We start from the raw sequence: 20003 nt of genomic DNA, 5'->3' as shown, positions 1-20003 counted from the left end.
TCATCCTGGCTGGCGTTTGTTGTTGTAGTTTTTGGATATGTGTTTTTGTCTTTGTGTTACACTGCTGAAATAAAATGACAAAGTGTTCCTGATCAATCAGCCAACAGTCTTTGACCTTGATTTGTAGACTCGGGTGTGTCACTGCTTGTTTGGAACAAAGACCTGCACCCACACCGGCCCTTTCTGGATCATGTTGCCCGTCCCTGTTCGGGTATTCATTACACGTAACCGAGTTAATTTATCTGACAACACAAACAACTGGAATATACCCATGAGCACTTCCATAAGTGTAAGTAAACAAAGCTGTGCCGACACTCAGCAGTCCTTAATCCCTTTTTATCTTCTGCCCTTCTAGGTGTGTGTTCTTGATCTCCGGAAATAACACCGCGTGCAGAGGGGCGATTTTGAGATGAGTGGAACGGGCAGCAGATTGCCTTCTTCTGACATCAGCAAACACTTTCTCATCGTGCGAGAAGGGGGCCTGTACGGTGAATTGGAAGACAACCCTCGCAGCACTGGAAACACACGACCGCGGCGGCCCCCCCGAGAAACCAAAACCGATTTCGGCTCGGCTCCACACTTCGTGAGCCGTGCGTTATTGCCGCGCACACTCCAATTTGAGACCACAACGGAAGTTGGCTTGGAAATCTACCGGACTAAGGTTAAAACTCGGCTCCCTCGGCACTCTCGTGTATTGAGAGGTTTCCACTGAGGAGGTGCCGTGACCCCTCCCGGCCAGCGGCGCCGCTGTCATCTGGCTGTGGGTGAAATCCCACCGATGAGGGTTTTGTACAGAGAGAAGGGTTAGGCTGTGACGGGCTACAAATTAAAGGAAGAGGTCGGTTTCTGAGAATTCCTCCTGAGCAGATGTCCGATGTTACTAGCTGATGCACTGGCATCCTCTGATGACGGGGTGCTTGACTTCTCAACGGAGAAAGGTTTGTTTTGAGAATACTTCTTGCTGCCCCACACACACACACACACACAATGGACTTACGCAAGTCATGAATAAATGGTGGCGCTACGAGGTAGTTCTTAGGGCATCTGGGTTCAAATCGAGGTCGACAAGGAAAAACTGCCAAGGACTCCCCCTTGAAACCTTGAAAATAGTGAAACGTTCGATTCTGGGACAAGGAGGCGTCGTTCTGCAGACACGTGTACACGATGTGAAAAGTGTGGTTTATAAAGAGAATCTCTTCCCTTTTTTTTTTGGATGTACATTTAAATGAATGTAAAGATATGTAAATTAGAGGAAATACACAGACTTATATACTGTGTATATATGTTTATATACCGTACACTTTAACGCCATCATGTAGAGGCTCAAAACCGGCCCGGGGCGCTCACATCTTTTTTTTTTTGCTAGTGTAATGAGACTTCAACGTGCACGTCAGACCCGTTTCTTTCATCAGGAGTTCATCACATGTTCGACACGGCCAGTCGTGGATACAGTAATATCAGCTGGGCTTGTTCAGTAAGTCACAGGTTGCATTGTGACAGACACGACCTAACCCCCCCCCCTTCTTTGTGTTGATAACAAGCTCCACTGAAACGATCAGAGAAGTTTTTCTTTTTTTTTCCATTTAATGTGGAAAAAGGACGCCACGGACCCATCAGATTGAACCTGTGAGGACGTCATTATGCAAGTTTGCATGACATCCTCACAGGTCGCACACAACATGCAAAAAGTACCTGCATGTATAACGGTGACGTGGTTTCCGTTTGGCACCTTTTCTCTGATCAGTGTACTGAAAACTCAGCGCTCGTTCGTGGCCAGGAGGCGGCCAGTTGACTCGAGAGTCCTGCTGTTGTTGAAGAGGTTATGATGGGTCTGGTTAGACCTGGTTCCCGCGTGATGCTGCCGGTGTCGGTACTTGATCTACTCGCCCTACCAGATGTGCTCGGGGTCCTGCGACTACAGATGACATCACTTCTTCACGCATTATGATTGGGTAGGGGCTAGTTCAGTTTAGGAACAGCGTGAAACAGTAGATTGACTTTAGATGCAGCTTGGGCCTTCGGCCCTCGAGCACATCCACTCGTCCTGAGCCTGTGGCCTCGCTCCTTAGACGCAGCTCGGGCCTTCGGCCCTTGAGCACTGTCGCTCATCCTGAGCCTGTGGCCTCGCTCCTTAGACGCAGCTCGGGCCTTCGGCCCTCGAGCACTTTCGCTCGTCCTGAGCTTGGAGCCTCGCTCCTTAGACACAGCTCGGGCCCTCGAGCACTTTCGCTTGTCCTGAGCCTGGGGCCTCGCTCCTTAGACACAGCTCGTGCCTTCGGCCCTCGAGCACTTTCGCTCATCCTGAGCCTGCGACCTCACTCCTTAGACGCAGCTCGGGCCTTCAGCCTTCGAGCACTTACGCTTGTCCTGAGCCTGCGGCCTCGCTCCTTAAGACACAGCTCAGGCCTTCGGCCCTCGAGCACGTTCGCTTGTCCTGAGCCTGTGGCCTTGCTCCTTAGACACAGCTTGGGCCTTCGGCCCTCGAGCGCGTTCGCTCATCCTGAGCCTGTGGCCTCGCTCCTTAGACGCAGCTCGGGCCTTTGGCTGTCGAGCGCATTCATTCGTCCTGAGACTGTGGCCTCACTCAGACGCAGCTCGGGCCTTCGGCCCTCGAGCACTTTCACTCGTCCTGAGCTTGGGGCCTCGCTCCTTAGAAACAGCTCGGGCCTTCGGCCCTCGAGCGCATCCGCTCGTCTGGAGCCTGGGGCCTCGCTCCTTAGACACAGCTCGGGCCCTCGAGCACTTTCACTCGTCCTGAGACTGGGGCCTCACTCTTTAGACGCAGCTTGGGCCTTCGGCCCTCAAGCGCATCCGCTCGTCCTGAGCCTGTGGCCTCACTCCTTGGACGCAGCTCGGGCTTTCGGCCCTCGAGCACATTCACTCGTCCTGAGCCTGCGGCCTTGCTATTTAGATGCAGCTCGGGCCTTCGGCCCTCGCACCTTTACTAACCAACTCTATGTCAACGTGGATTGTAAAAAACACACAGCTAAATAAATAAAGCTAGCGTTAAACAACGCTAGCTACCAACATCATATGTAGTCGAAAGACCCCGAATTGATATTGTACCCGAGCAGCAATGGAACCCACACCGGCTGATGCGATTGGTCCAATTTGACCTCTGATAGGAAGCGCCTGTGCTATGTGGGCTTAGCTTTATTAGCTCGCAGGACGTCTGTTTCTGCTCCACAGGGACGGATTTCGAAACTGTCTCTGACTAACATGCCACCACTTTAACTGCCTTCTTTTCTAGTCCCTTTCTCTTTCTGTCAAACTCTAAGAGAAATGTGAAGTGCACTTTTCCAGATGTGGAGGAGGGGGATTCAGCAAAGCTTTGGATTTTGCTTAAAGGGTCGTCTTGTTTTCCCTATTTTTTTTCTGTGTTTTGTTCACGTCATAATTGGATGTTGATTGATGGGCCGCTCTTGTCCGACTAGTTTGTTTGCAATGAGCCATTATTGTCTGTGTCAGACTGAGAAGTTGGGGTGAGGTCGGTGGCCATCTTGGCGGTCTAAGACGCCCAGGCTGGAATAAAAGCTGTGACACAGCTACTATCTCTCTTCCGCTCTGTAGTCCAGGGTGTCGTCACCCGTTTGCAAGAGAAAACCATGAAGTCACTCAATGTCTCAAATAAATCACTCTATTTTGATATTAGAAATAAGGTGTCTCTTGTTTTTGTTAGTTTGTTTGGGTTTTTTTTTCCCCTAAATGTACCTGTCCAATTACCCCACTCTTCTGCCGATCCGGGGAGGGCTGCAGACTACCACATGTGGAGTCACCAGCCACTTCTTTTCACCTGACAGTGAGGAGTTTCACCAGGAGCACGTAGCGCATGGGAGGATCACGCTATTCCCCCGACCAACCAGAGGAGGCGCTAGTACGGCGACCAGGACACATTCCCACCCGCAGACACGGCCAATTGTGTCTGTAGAGACGCCCAACCAAGCCGGAGGTAATGCGTGGATTCGAATCCCCGTGTTGGTAGGTCAACGGAATAGACCGCCACGCCACCCGTACGCTCGGGTGTCTCTTGTTTCGTTTCATTGTTCGACCCAGTGCATTAGTGTCGTTTTTGTGGTGGCAACCATTTAATACTTTCCATGAGTGAGGGATTAGCCTGCTGATGTCATCGATCTCTCATAGGTCAAAGAATACCGGCACCAACAAAACCCTTAAGAAACATTCTTGATATTTAATATTGTATAAAATGGACATAGGAAAAGGGGGGAAAAAAAAGTACAAAAATGGTCAGCTTCAACTTCGGGGAGTGTTCCAAACGCACATTCCTTCCAAAAACAAAAGACGATCTGGTGAGCTTCTTGCATTCTTCTGAGCTTATCGCTGAGAATGCCTCACACACCGCACAAAGGAGGGCGTTGTTCTCAATGCATCGCCTTGAAGAAATACATCTTCAAGGTCGACCCCCCCCCTCCCCCCCAGTTATTCGTCACAGGGGAAACGACTGGTTTTCTCCGTCGACTATCCTCGCCATTCAGTTACCGCGTCGGTGAAGTAACGCCACACCGTTCTACACGGTGGGTAGAACGGCTGGGTGGTGGGAAGCTCTTCAGAGGTTTGTGAACCAGGGGCGGATGAACTGACACCTAACGTTATATCGAGAGAGAGAAAAAAACTACGCGATTACTGGAAAAACTCGATAGAAAACTGAAGGAAAAAGGGAAACCAGGATGGCCCGGAGAACCTGCGATGGGGGGGGGCAGCTCTGCGGGGATCATGATTTCAGCAGCAGCTAAAAAGAGTCTAAACTGTGAACGTTTACTGAGAGAGGGAACATGGTCAGCGGCCGGGAGGCGGTGGCCACCAACTAGCGTCTCACAGAGTTCTCCATGGATTCTCCATCAGCATCTACATCCTCATAGTCTCGTGGCTCGGTGGAAATGTGGATTTCAATTGTACTAGACTCTGAACCTAGCAAGACAAAATAGGGTTAAATTACTAGAATGAAGGCTTGGTAGATTATTTTTTTTCCAGCAAATAAAAATCACCTACACATTCATTCACAGCATTCATTTATTCTTTTTATCCATACATTTTTGGAAATACAGTGATATTACTTTGTTTAAATATATATATATATATATATCAATGCAAACTGAGTTGAAATGCGATACTAAAACAAAACAGACTGAAGGGATCTAGTCATAAATGCCGTAAAAATTGGTGTTTATTTCTTGGGATTTCTCATGGCAGAGAGGCTGAACGTAGGAAACAAATGTCAAATATTTTCCTTTTTCCACACAGTTCCCAACTGGCGTGAGGAAACGCGAGTAACCGAGAGTAGAAAACATCTTACAAAATACATTAAAGTCTTTTTCTGGCAACCCGGTCTTAATAGGACGAGGGCACAGATGTTGCCATGTTGACAACAGGTCGTCTATGACGTTAAATGGGTGACGTCTAACGTGCCTTTTCGTCCCGTACCCGCTTCAACTACCCGCCACAACACGACCTTGCTCTTACACCAGGTAACACACGTCAGCAGCACTTTTTCATTACACCGATGAGGTGCAATTGATCATCCCGGCTAAATCCATTCTTACTAAATAGAAGAAGAGCCTGATATCACATTAAACCAATTGAAACTTGCTCTACTAGGTCCCCCCGCTGGACGAAACCACGCCATAATGGCCTCATCTAAAAGAAAACGTACGCTTACTATTAAGAGGGCAGTCCAGTCGAGGTTTCGGTCGACACCATGCGCGGCGGGGGGGGGGGGCGCTGACTAGCAGGTTCAACGCTACCAGCCCTGATATACAGGGGAGCTGCTACTGTCTAGGCCCTTACCGAGCCAATTACCTTCTGAAAGGACACTGATGGCGTCCGAGGGCTGCCCGTTGCCCGTCACGTTCTTCTTCGCTTCCTGGACGTGACTTTGGTAGAGCATGGCGGTGCCCACCATAGGGTTGTGGCCCCCCGTATTGGGCACCGAGGTGGAAACTGAGTCCCAGGTCAGCTCCCTCCTCCGCTGCAGGCTGAAGTCCACGGCGAAACCCGTCCAGCCGTGAAAGGCCAGGGTGTTGAGGAACCCCTGCATGGGGTTCAGGATCCCCTGAAAACATTGAGAAAAATAAAATGAACGGATCGACTGGAGAGATGAGATCTGTGTCTGCGATCCAACGGGCCGTCTGCTAACACCGCTGTATACAGCTACGAAGTACGTACTGTGTCACCCACCATGATAAACCACGTGATGAGGGCTGCATTTCTAATGTTCCTCAGGCCGCTGTCTCCAATGTCCGCCTGCATCTCCAGGAAGAACAGGAGGCACTCGTTGATGATGTTGGGTACCCAGCTGAAACATGGCCAAAGGGGGAAACGGAAGCAATTATGAAGACATCTCTTTGAAGGAGACTACATTAAAAGCATGTCAACAGTAATTTGGTAATATATCATGGTTGTTTGTTTGTCATATTAGCTGTTTACCGGCTTGGAAAAAAAAATATGGCAAAAATAGTTCCAGCATGCAAACAGGACAGCTGATACTCATTTCTCACATGCGGAAATTACTCTGAAGAAATTGGTTTATTGGTTTGGTCTCTCGGTGACGGCTGCACCATGTGACCGTTCAATGAGCTTGCCCTGTTTCAGTCACGTTACTAATTCCCTTAATTATCGCGAGATTGGGCTACTGTAAAAACTGCATAATTAAGACGTCATTGCAGGATGGCTTCTGTTCTGTACTAATGTCTATCGTGCACAGCATATCCATCCAGGCAGTAATCCAGTTAATGATCCATACAGTACAGCCAGCATTTTATGGGGTCTTTCTATGTAGCCTCTGTACCTGACAGGCTTTCAATTCAGCACTCACAAAAAAAACCAACCTACACTGCACATCTGACATTGCATTTTATAACTCAAAACATAGTTTGCAGGTCATCCTCTCTCCTCGAGAACATACCAAATGAAGAAGACTAGCATTATTTTAAAAAAGCGGATTTTGATCTCGGTGGCCAGGCGTCTCTCGTTCTCCGTGTAGATTCCTTGCCGTCCTTTTAGTAAAGATGTGACTAGGCAGAAAGAAAGAAAGAAAGACAGAAGAAGAGATGAGAGCGGTTATCATGTGTGTGTCAATACTGTCATTCGGGGTGGATTATATTTATGGGGAGCTGACCTGCAGATGTGGTACGAATGAAGAAAACGGGGTTGGCGATGAGGACGAGCAGCATGGGGGCGTACGTGGTGATGTAATGAGGCATGGCGTGCTGCAGGCCTGCCTCACAGCTGCACACAACAACAACAACAACAACAAAAAGAGCAGTGCTGGAAATCACGCAGGTGCATTTCTACCATGTGAACAGAGCAGCGAAGACCCCCCCCCACCCAGGGTCCTTCTGTCTGGCCTACTACTTTAAAGATCCAGTCCAATTATGTTAATTAAGTGGGACAAGTTTTGTTGTGGAATATTAGAGTGTCATCTGACCTGTTACAACTGTTTCAGCCCAACGTTTCTGAACACAGCCGATTCTCAGGAGGCCGAGGGGGCGTGGCCCCGGAGCTCACGAGGTAGCCCACTTCATTGATGGCTAGCTAAGCTTGCTAATTTGTATGATGTTGCTAGGCAACCGTTCCAAAAACAGACCGATGACGATTGAATGATTTTCCGATTAAACCGGGGCATTAGATGATGTAATTCATTAGCAGAAGCAGATTGGGGTTTTTTTCTGAAATCATTTAATTGCGTCGGCGATCGTGGAGGATGGCTACTCGAGGGGCCTCCGTCATATGATCGCCGCCGTAGCGCCTACGTGAAAGAACGGTTAAACAAATACAACGAAACTGGAAAACATGATTTTCATTAGACTGGATCCTTAACGTGATGGGCGCGGGCCCAGCCAGAATCACAGACAACAGTGACTGGAACAAAACCCGGCAGCTCGGTAGCACCGGCAATCCACGATGCCTTTTGACGGGGATGGAAAGACAAAACGAAGAGGCGCAGGTTTGTAAAACTGCAAAATTTGCCCCCCCTCCCCCCCCCGGTAGTACCTTTCTGATGCTCCCGTGTTCTTGCAGGGGAGCATCGGATTTAACAAACCAATTCGGAGCGTTCGTTTGGACTTTCCCCGTCATCAAAAGGTGCGAGTTGTCTCGAAAAGACGTCAAACGTTCAGGCGCCGGGGGGGGGGGGAGGGGGGGGCAAATCCAGGGTGCTGCTGGCCACTTACTCGGAGATGGAGGGGTAGTAGAGCATGGCCACGCCCTCAACACACAGCAGCACGGCCAGACCCCACGTGATCATGTGGTAGAGGATGATGGTGCTGGGGGGGGGGGGGGGGGAGAGAAACCAGTCATGAGACCAAGGTGGAAAACAAAAGCTTCAGTAAAACGCGACCTAATTTCACACCAACACTACACTACATGGCTGGGGGGGTGGGGGGGGGGAGTTTTCTTTATCGTTTCCAGCACATGAAGCCTCTCCTGCAGACGTGGCACGAACAAAGACAATGGGGTTGGCGATGAGGACAAGCAGCTGAAACGGATCTGAAACTGACCAGCTGTTCTGAAACTGATCAGCACAACATCACTGAACTGGCTCTTTTTCTGAACTTAGAAACTAACGACCACTTTTTGTATAGCCTACAAAGAGACAGACAGACAAGAGACAGAGAGAGAGAAGAGACAGAAAGTGTGAGAGAGAGAGACAAACAGACAGAGAGAGAGAGAGAGAGAGAGACAGACAGACAGAGAGAGAGAGAGAGAGACAAACAGACAGACAGAGAGAGAGAGAGAGAGACAAACAGACAGACAGAGAGAGAGACAAACAGACAGAGAGACAGAGAGACAGACAGACAGACAGACAGAGACAAACAGAGAGAGAGAGAGAGACAGACAGAGAGACAGAGACAAAGTGTGTGAGAGAGAGAGAGAGAGAGAGAGAGAGAGACAGAAAGTGTGTGAGAGAGAGAGAGACAGAAAGTGTGTGAGAGAGAGAGAGAGAGAGAGACAGAATGTGTGTGAGAGAGAGACAGAAAGTGTGTGAGAGAGAGAGAGAAAGTGTGAGAGAGAGAGAGAGAGACAGAAAGTGTGTGAGAGAGAGAGAGAGAGACAGAATGTGTGTGAGAGAGAGACAGAAAGTGTGTGAGAGAGAGAGAGAAAGTGTGTGTGAGAGAGAGAGAGAGAGAGAGAGAGAGAGAGAGAGAGACCTCTATCACAGAATCTGCAAGATCTAACAAATGGAGGTGCACTTTAGTTCAGAGCTGTATGGCAGTATTGTTCTTGGGGGTGGGGGGGGGGGCTTTTAAGCTCGAGCTCCTCTCTCTGGACGGGGACTGGCGTGGGCAACATGACCTCACGGAAATACGTGAGGTGACCACGACCTCTGAACACTCGCCTTACGTGGCGGCGGCGGCGGAAACACCGCCGATGGGAAGTCGGTTAGGATTCCTTCGTGGCGCCGGACGCACAAATTCCCTGATTCGGCAACATCGTGCAGTGAGCGGCGTTTCGTATTTTCTAGTTAACGAAATGTCATTTGGTTGTTATTTGTGTCCTTTGACTGAATTTATTACGGTGCCTTGTTATGATTTTTGTTCTATAGAAACACTGAATTGTGTGTAATGTAACTCATTTTGACATAATGAGGTTAGGCACTATAATAAATTCAGTCAAATGAAAATAACAATAACATTAGAAATAGGCTCTGGCATCCCCGGGACCCTGAGAGCAGGATAAGCGGTTAAGACCACAGATGGATGGAGAACATATTAAACACCGCTCATTGCATGATGATGTTGTTGAATCAGGGAGTTTGTGCGTCCACCACGACAAAGGAGCCCCAATGGCGCGTAACCTTAACGCGTAACGTGCCACCACCGCGTGGCGCGAGTGTTAAGAGGTCGCGGCCATTCCCCGTATTTCCGTGAGGTCAGGTTGTGGTGGACCCAGGCCACGTTGTGGTACAGTACGGAGCGAGGCGGAGGTCACCTGATCCCTGCAGATGTTTTCACCACCAGGAAGACGTCGACGGCGTAGCAGAAGGTCCACCAGAAAGAGGCGCTGAAGAACAGCTGGATCCACATCTGCCAGACATAAACGAGACGGATCCCTTTTAAAGCAGCCGCGCTAACCGCACCACACGGACACACACGGGACAGACAAAGGCAGCGGTGACACGCGCCTCCGCCCTGAGTAAACAGTGTGTTTATCGGATAAACCGGTCGTCTACGATTTAATGTAGGATATGATGTGACTCATCTTGTCAGATCTTGTTGCCTTCAGGATACTCGAGACCAATAAATCACATTCCCCCCCACCTGGAAACCCGCCCTATAGGACGCTAAATTAGACTAGATTGGGTTAAATTAGATTAATCTGAATGATGCAGGTGGGGGAATCTAATTTTTGCATCGGCGGGCAAAACATTTCGTGGAAAGAGACGAAATTAAACAAAAAAAAAGGCAAAACAAACCCCCCCCCCCCCCCAGCATTTCGAGTGAAGTGAAAGAAAATCGACAGAATCACAACACATATGCAAGGTTTGCACACACCACAGCAACGTGCGGACATCAAACCCTCGGATGAAATGCTAATACGTGTGCATGGCGGTGTCTACTATAACCCTGGATGTGAACGGCTGCAGGAGCAACCAAACCAACATTGCAGAGATATAAATACTCCCTGTGGCACGACACACAACGCCCACACTCTGAAAGACAACTGGTCCTCTTTAAACGAAGGCCCGCTGATCTATTATTGAGCACCACGAGTTTATGTTATTGTCATTCCCTCCGCAGCTTTTCCCCCCGCCATCTGTTATGCATGAGGTGGTGCCGGGCGGCAAGTCAATATTAGTGTATCGGTGCAACAACCACGGATGTGTAGACTCGCAAGCCCTTTGCTAACGGGTCGGACCCTTCCCGGATAGCATCCGGATGTGGGCCACTTCAGGCGACGATGCGGCACTGATGGCCGCCTTCTGGCCCTGACAACATGGATGTGAGCCTGAAGTAGCCCACATGTATAATAGCAAATATGGCCCAAATATGCCAAATCAAACGTGGGCCTTTTTTTGTGGCAAAGATGCGGCACTCTGGGCAACATGTGATCTGGTTGTGACCCTGAAGTGGCCCCGTGTGGTAAATGGTGAATATGGCCCAAATATCACAAACAAATATGGGGCCACCTTTGGCAAATATGTGGCACATGCGGCATTGCTATGGCTTGGTTCTGGCCCAGATCTGGCCAACAGGAGCGGACCGCCCAAGTGCCGTCATTCCAGGCGGTATGTGGGCCGGATGAAGCGTCGGGTGTGGGACGGGTCCGGGCCACAGCAGTTTTGCTATCGGGGTGTAGTTGACTGGCTAGCGCGGTCGCCCGTGGTGCGGGGAGTTCGATTCCCGGCTGCCCCCTGAATTTCATCACACTGGGTCGTTACACTGTTACACCACCACCCCCCCCCCTCCTTCGGGAAGCGCGTCCCCGTGCTTCAGCGTACCAGCTCCTTCATGCCTCTGAGCGCATATGCATCCCATCATTGCCACAAAGGTAGTGAGAAGTCAGGGGCCAGCTGGGAATCGAACCTGGGTTCCCCGCACCACAGGCAACTGTGCTAACCAGTCAAATAAAGGGTCCGACCCGTTCTTTCCATGGTATTGTTCTGTTCCATTCCATTATCCAAACCGCTTATCCTGCTCTCAGTGTGGCGGGGCTGCTGGAGCCTGTCCCAGCAGTCACTGGGCAGCAGGTGGGGAGACACCCTGGACAGGCCGCCAGGCCATCACAGGGCCACGGTATTTTATTGGGACGAATTCAGATATTGTCGTATCGTGATACAAGTTTTTGTTGTGCCAATTATCGACAGGGAGAATGTGTTATCGAGATTTTCTCACAAAATGCGGCTGGAGATATTTGAGGGAGCCATTTGAGGCTGGAGATATTTGAAATTTTATTTGAAAACTAGTTTTTAAATAGCTCCTATTTGATGCTGGAGATATTTGAGGGAGATATTTGAGGGAGATACTTGAAGCTGGAGATATTTGAGGGAGATTTTTGAAGCTGGAGATATTTGAGGGAGATATTTGAAGCTGGAGATATTTGAGGGAGATACTTGAAGCTGGAGATATTTGAAGCTGGAGATATTTGAGAGAGATTTTTGAAGGAGATATTTGAAGCTGGAGGTATTTGAGGGAGATACTTGAAGCTGGAGATATTTGAGGGAGATTTTTGAAGGAGATATTTGAGGGAGATATTTGAGGGAGATACTTGAAGCTGGAGATATCAGAGAGAGATACTTGAGGGAGATATTTGAGGCTGGAGATATCTGAAAACTAGTTTTGGTGTGATATTATACTCTACTTTACCGAACCTTTGAAAGTGATAAACATCAGCTGGATTCTTAAACATGGTACTTTTACATATGTAAGCAGATATCATGATAGCTCTCTCTCTCTCTCTCTCTCTCTCTCTCTCTCTCTCTCTCTCTCTCTCTCTCTCTCTCTCTCTCTCTCTCTCTCTCTCTCTCTCTCTCTCTCTCTCTCTCTCTCTCTCTCTCTCTCTCTCTCTCTCTCTCTCTCTATATATATATATATATATATAAATATTGTGTAAAATCTCATGATTATTGTGATAATGATATTTTCCATATCACCCGCCACTATCATGAGGCCGTAGGAACTCGAAATGAATCACATGACCCGTCGTCTCCTGTACTGTTGCATTTGCCCCGCTGGAGGCACCGAGTCCGAGTCGTCAGCCACGATCGAAACATTCAGCTGAGGGGAAAATGTCATCAATGAGCATCACACATACCGCACTCCCGACACAGAAGACCTCTGGCCATATGCTGCTGCTGTTGGCCACGGAGATCTGCTCCACGATGTTTGGCATGCCCAGCCAGACGGACGACCTCATGATGATACCTGCGAGAGGAAAATAACCGCACGCTCTCAAAATAGTTAACTCGGCACGTCACACCGCCGCTTCCAAATTCCTGCCCGTCAGGGAGATGCCGCCCGGAACAACCAGGAGGAGGAGGGTGGGAAGTGGGTCAGTTTGGAAGAAGAAGAAAAAAAAATAGAAACAGTCTGGTTTCAATTAGCATAGAGAACACATGACCGACTGCTCATTCTACACTATTACATTTTATGTTAATAACGATGCTGTCATTGAGCGATTGAGCTGTGGCGAGACTTAATGGAGGTATGAAAGGCCTCGAGCTGTGCTTCACAAAGGCCTTTTCCGTTTCTCTCAACAAGCTTTCCAGTTGCACTACAGTCAGGATTTAAAATGTGTTTACTCTCGCCGGGGCTTCGTGTAATGCGAGCTCCACGGCCTCGTGCTTAACCGTGATAAGGGCATGATTGAATGTTATTAGGTGCGTTTTATTCGAAGTGGTAAATCAACTTTGCCGGGGCATGAAGTAGGCCACATAAAACACAATATTGCCTCATTTGTCATCTCGCTTGCCAAGTGGAGAAGCGAAGGTTGAGTTCAGAAATGACAATATCTGAACTCGCGACGCAACCTTGGGAGTAGGCCGCGCCAGCGAAGCCCGGGACGGACGCGGAGGTGGTCGTCCGGTTACTGCGGGGTTGCCGGGTTCGATTCTCGGCTGCTCCTGGCAGAAGCGCCGAGGTGTCCCTGAGCAAGGCACCCAACTGCTCCCCATGAGCTGGTAGTTACCTTGCATGGTTGACTCCGCCATCAGTGTGTGTGTGTGTGTGTGAGTGGCTGTGGCAGCTAGAAAAACACTATGAAACACAGTTCATTTACCATTTCTAGGCCAAACAGAAGAGCATTTCCTGTATTACGAACTGACTAAATATTAGGAAACCTACAAACTTTATGACAACAAAATGATCACTGGATCAGCAAAGGGATCAGCAGAGGGACCAGCAGATCAGCAGAGGGATCAGCAGAGGGACCAGCAGATCAGCAGAGGGATCAGCAGAGGGACCAGCAGATCAGCAGAGGGATCAGCAGAGGGACCAGCAGATCAGCAGAGGGATCAGCAGAGGGACCAGCAGATCAGCAGAGGGATCAGCAGAGGGATCAGCAGAGGGACCAGCAGATCAGCAGAGGGACCAGCAGATCAGCAGAGGGATCAGCAGAGGGACCAGCAGATCAGCAGAGGGATCAGCAGAGGGACCAGCAGAGGGATCAGCAGAGGGATCAGCAGAGGGATCAGCAGAGGGATGCTCATTTCAGGTTTGTCAGCTGCCATGTGGCGTGTCCTCGCGCAAATGTGCACGGTAGGTGTCTCATCCATATTAGTTTTGAAACAAATCGTGAAGGTAGAATATATGGATGCATATCATCTGCGTGACGCCACGTGGTGAATAACCCGAGTCGAGACGCACAGATGTGCAGCAACGCTACGTCGACGTAACAACCCGGCAGAACGAGTGACTTGGCTACTCAGATTTGAGGTCATCTGAATAACCTCGTCTGCTAAGCCGGCAGCCGTATCAGAGGCCTGACTCGTCTTAACAGCCCCCCCCCCCCCCCCCCGTATAGCCAACATAAATTAAAGGGCATCTTAACCGGAAGTGACGTCACAGAAGTCGCGCTGGCCGATCGTTTTTAAAAAACCTCGTCGTCAATCAAATCCTGCAGCAAGAAAAAAATAAATAAAACCCTGACCCACTTCTCGAAAAAAACGTCATTTGAGCCCGACTAACGAGTGGATCCTGAATCCACATCTGGGCGAGAGAGGAAAAATACAAAACCAACCGATGTCATGTTTGAGTATGCCAGGACAAGATTAAAAAAAAACAAACACACACGACCATGTTTTCACGCTTGTGAGACGCAGCCACGTTGAGGTCATCTCGGGTCTGCGCCTGCCAAGTGTTAGAAGTCCTGCAGGAGGAACGCTGCAGGACTCCTGCAGGACCGGCTGCAGACGCACAACTCGGCTCGTAAAACCACACGCCCATCCCTCCTTCCCTCTGGCTGGACGACGCCAACACGATGCCAGCGAACTTGCACGCGTGCGTGCGTGTGCGCGTGCGCGCGCGGGTGTCGTTACCTGTGCATCCCAGTATGTCGCACACGCTGACGATCAGCAGAATGCGGGTGGAGGACGCGGGCTTGGGGAGAGGGTACTGGCCCAGTCGGCGGTAGCCTTTGCGTTTGGGTAGAATCTGCAGAACGGAGAAGAAGAAACTCAGGCTGGCGCTGGCCAGGCTCAGCGCGCCGAACAGCACCGGCTCGAAGGAGACGACCAGGTCCGTGGCGGCGTCCCGGTCCGGGCAGCAGAACGTCTCCAGCCGCGGGGATGCCATCGCGGGACTGCGGGCAGAAGTGGGCTACGGTGTCGGGGAGCGGAGAAAGGGGAGAGAGGAGAGGGAGAGAGAGAGAGAGAGGGAGAGAGAGGAGGAAGGAAGGAAAGCAAGAAAGGGGGGAAAGTGATTGAAATCATGGCCTCACTGGGAGAAACCACGGGTTCGATCATCATGTGCTTCCATTTAATCCCCCCCCCCCCACCCCCGGGTCGCTCCACGCGGACCTGACACAAAGGCTGTTGTGTGACTTAAGGATAATACGTTAGCGGTTATAACGGTAACATAACGAGGCCGACTCAGCCCCGGCGAGCTGCCGTTATAACGGGGTCGCTTCCAAAGGGAGCGTGAGAAGCCATTTAAAAACAACGAGGAGCGTTTTAAAAGCGGCCCCGTCCATCGGCTGATAGGCGGGCAGCTTCGTGGCCGCAGTAAAAACGTGTCATTCACATCTATATTCACGTTTACTCATCTGGCACGCGCCCGTGTCCCCCTGTCACTCGCAAGAGGCAGCGGATACGTTCAAGCGGTACCGACTGACGTCATAGAACACTACGGTAGCAGTAGTGGTGCGTTTGCAACATAGTAGTAGTACTATATGACGTAACAGTTGCAGCACGATTACTTCATAGTAAGTATATCATAGTAGTACTACATGAGGTAACAGCTGCAGCACAGTTACTTCACAGTAAATAAATCATAGTAGTACTATATCACAACAGTTGCAGCACAGTTACTTCATAGTAAGTATATCACAGTAGTACTATATCACAACAGTTGCAGTACAGTTACTTCATAGTAAGTATATCATAGTAGTACTATATGAAGTAACAGTTGCAGCACAGTTACTTCATAGTAAGTATTATAGTAGTACTATATCACAACAGTTGCAGCACAGTTACTTCATAGTAAGTATATCATAGTAGTACTATATCACAACAGTTGCAGCACAGTTACTTCATAGTAAGTATTATAGTACTACTATATCACAACAGTTGCAGCACAGTTACTTCATAGTAAGTATTATAGTAGTACTATATCACAACAGTTGCAGCACAGTTTCTTCATAGTAAGTATTATAGTAGTACTATATCAACAGTTGCAGCACAGTTACTTCATAGTAAATATATCATAGTAGTACTATATCACAACAATTGCAGCACAGTTACTTCATAGCAAGTATATCATAGTAGTACTATATCACAACAGTTGCAGCACAGTTACTTCATAGTAAGTATATCATAGTAGTACTATATCACAACAGTTGCAGCACAGTTACTTCATAGTAAGTATTATAGTAGTACTATATCACAACAGTTGCAGCACAGTTACTTCATAGTATGTCTTAGTAGTACTATATCACAACAGTTGCAGCACAGTTACTTCATAGTATGTCATAGTAGTACTACATGAAGTAACAGCTGCAGCACAGTTACTTCATAGTAAATATATCATAGTAGTACTATATCACAACAGTTGCAGCAGAGTTACTTCATAGTAAGTATGTCATAGTAGTACTATATCACAACAGTTGCAGCACGATTACTTCATAGTAAGTATATCATAGTAGTACTACATGAAGTAACAGCTGCAGCACAGTTACTTCATAGTAAATATATCATAGTAGTACTATATCACAACAGTTGCAGCAGAGTTACTTCATAGTATGTCATAGTAGTACTACATGAAGTAACAGCTGCAGCACAGTTACTTCATAGTAAATATATCATAGTAGTACTATATCACAACAGTTGCAGCAGTTACTTCATAGTAAGTATGTCATAGTAGTACTATATCACAACAGTTGCAGCATGATTACTTCATAGTAAGTATATCATAGTAGCACTACATGAACAGCTGCAGCACAGTTACTTCATAGTAAATATATCATAGTAGTACTATATCACAACAGTTGCAGCAGAGTTACTTCATAGTAAGTATGTCATAGTAGTACTATATCACAACAGTTGCAGCACAGTTACTTCATAGTAAGTATATCATAGTATACTATATCACAACAGTTGCAGCACAGTTACTTCATATTAAGTATATCATAGTACTATATCACAACAGTTGCAGCACAGTTACTTCATAGTAAGTATATCATAGTAGTACTATATGAAGTAACAAGTTGCAGCACGATTACTTCATAGTAAGTATATCATAGTAGTACTATATCACAACAGTTGCAGCACAGGTACTTCATAGTAAGTATATCATAGTAGTACTATATCACAACAGTTGCAGCACAGTTACTTCATAGAAAGTATATCATAGTAGTACTATATCACAACAGTTGCAGCACAGGTACTTCATAGTAAATATATCATAGTAGTACTATATCACAACAGTTGCAGCTCAGTTACTTCATAGTAAGTATTATAGTAGTACTATATCACAACAGTTGCAGCACAATTACTTCATACTAAGTACACCATAGCAGTACTATATGAAGTAGCAGTAATAGTACATTTGCGACATATTAATCATATCATAGCACTATATAAAGCAGCACATTTTTTTGCATAATAATCACACTGTAGTAGCTCTTTATGAAGTGGTGGCAGTAGTAAATGTGTTGAATAATAATCATAGCCGGGGGTACCACATGTTATGTGGAGTGTGCATTAGAGTAAGCGTGCCTTTGAGCAACAAGAGTTGGGGAATATGAGAATCCAAATGCAAGGTGGCTTTGCATTGCCACAATATTCATTTCATTAGCTTATCATAGTACATTATGCTTAGGCCTTACATGTGAATTTGTGATTAAGATTGGTTTTCTTCTTTTTTTTTATGATTTGGTGCCAGGCAGGAGGCGTGTTCTTCAACCCGCCGCAGAGGTCACAGGATCCACTTGCTTGGACGGAGCTCTAAAACCAAAAGGGAGGTGAACGTTAAGAAGCAGATTTGTGTAGGAGTATAACAAAGCAGCAGCAGCAGCAGCTTTCATTGTTCAACACAGAGAGGGCATTCATTTGATTTGCGCAGTGGCAATCTAATCCATACACACTCTCCCTGACATGGCACGAAGTCACTCGCCCGGTAAGCATGTGGCCTGCTGCAAGGGATTATGGGGCTCCACCATGAGCTGGAAGAGTGCGCTCCACCAGGCCTCATCGCCCCTTCTCCGGTGTTCAGATACAACAAATTAACACCCGTATTTTTATATTTTATATTTCTTAATAAAAAAGAAAGCAAGCGTTTATTGTGCCGTCAACCTTAAAATTGCTTTAAAATGAATAATAATGTAAACTAGTAATAAGACAACGGGTCTGACCCTTTAGTCGAGCGGTCGCCTTGTGGTGCAGTACACCCCGTATCGAATCCCGCACCGGGCAAGAACTAGCTAGGGGCTAACGTGTCTTATTAGTAGTTTACAATGATGTAAAAAAAAAAGATGGTAGCCTGTGTTATCCAATCACAGTCGCCCCAGTGATTTTGAACTTTAACCTCGCGTAGACGTCACGCGAAACGCCGGCCGCGAAATGGCGGCTCTGCGGCGGCGAGCGGAAGTACCCGAGCGGAGCGCAAAAACGGCAAAATAAGAAGAAAAAAAAAAATCAAGCAAAACTGCTGAAAATATCTTAAACATTTGTGTGGCTGCGAAGGCGATTATAAATGCCGGGGACGCTAATGCAGATAGCATCGGGACACACGTAGGTGCATCTGTTGTTAGCAACATGGAGGCTAACGCTACTAGCCGCACCCCCCTCCTGACCGACAGGTGAACATGGAGACTGAGCCTAATGACGGTAATTAAGAGGAGGTAAGAAACTCACTGTAAACTACTAACAAGACACATTAGCCCCTAGCTAAAGGGTCAGACCCGTTAGCTAGGGGCTAACGTGTCTTATTAGTAGTTTACAGTCGTCACCCTCCCCGGAAGCGCGCCCTCGCGCTTTGTTCTTCCCGCGCTCCGAAGAGACTTCTGAGGATCTGCACACTTCCGGATCCCGCCGCTGCCGCCAATGTAACCGGTTATTTTCTTGCCCGGTGCGGGATTCAATACGGGGTGTACTGCACCACAAGGCGACGTCACTAACCGCTCGGCTAAAGGGTCAGACCCGTTAGCTAGGGGGCTAACGTGTCTTATTAGCAGTTTACATCACCAAATGAGAAAGTGATGAACGGTATGTAACGACCGCTGCCTAGACGTCCGTTTTGGTGACGCAGTACTTCCGTTGTTGCGGGGGACTTCCGGTTGTATTCAGGTAGCGGGTAGGTAGACGCCCGTGTGAACCGTCGTCGCCAAGTCTTGTAATAATCCCCTTTTTCGGTGCCGAAGCCATGACCTGCACCACAACAACGCCTGTCCTACAGCTGAGCTATGAAGGTTTTTGTCCGGCGTTCGTCCAGTCCGCTCGGTCGAATCCGCGGAGGTCACCCCGATCTCTACAAATGGCGCCAACAGGGATCCATTAGACAGAGCTAGTTTCCGGGCGCATTGAACAGATCCCGCTGTGAAGGGGACCACGCGTGGACTCGGGTTTGTGCCAGGCACGGCGTTATGGGTGGGCCTGACGGTCCTAGGCCCGCCCACTTTTCACCAGGCCCACCCTACAATTTTCCTACTCCCCCCCCAAAAAAAATTTTTTTACAAATTTTAATTTAGTCATAAATCAGCCAATAATCGCGTGATTTTGTGCTAAAAAATAGTTTTTATAAACACAATTTTATATGTTGATGTTCATGCGCAAGCAAGTTCACGAGACACGTGATGTGACGTTCGACGCCGGCGGGCTAGGCTAGGCTAGTTCCAAC

General features: G+C 48.1%; 2 protein-coding genes across 2 annotated transcripts in view; one reads left to right on the top strand and one right to left on the bottom strand.

The window, feature by feature from the left end:
* Positions 1–2005, top strand: part of tbl1x (transducin beta like 1 X-linked) — a 34744-nt gene extending 32739 nt beyond the window's left edge. The window contains exon 15 of the mRNA XM_056289117.1: positions 356–2005. Within this exon, the coding sequence (XP_056145092.1) occupies positions 356–382 (27 nt within the window). The 3' untranslated portion in view covers positions 383–2005. The remainder of the gene's footprint in view (positions 1–355) is intronic.
* On the bottom strand, positions 663–18026 carry gpr143 (G protein-coupled receptor 143). Its single transcript, XM_056289830.1, has 11 exons — positions 17995–18026; positions 14990–15269; positions 12769–12878; positions 9946–10040; positions 8187–8279; positions 7133–7242; positions 6920–7028; positions 6193–6310; positions 5815–6067; positions 4835–4926; positions 663–758 (listed from the first exon to the last, which is right to left on the bottom strand). The coding sequence occupies exons 2-11, from the start codon at positions 15243–15245 to the stop codon at positions 663–665; spliced, it is 1332 nt and encodes a 443-aa protein (XP_056145805.1). The 5' UTR covers positions 15246–15269; positions 17995–18026.
* Between the last annotated feature and the right edge of the window lie 1977 nt (positions 18027–20003).

This window comes from Lampris incognitus, chromosome 11, assembly GCF_029633865.1.
Source record: "Lampris incognitus isolate fLamInc1 chromosome 11, fLamInc1.hap2, whole genome shotgun sequence".
In the NCBI taxonomy this organism is placed as follows: Eukaryota; Metazoa; Chordata; class Actinopteri; order Lampriformes; family Lampridae; genus Lampris; species Lampris incognitus.
This window is presented reverse-complemented; position numbering and strand designations above follow the sequence as displayed.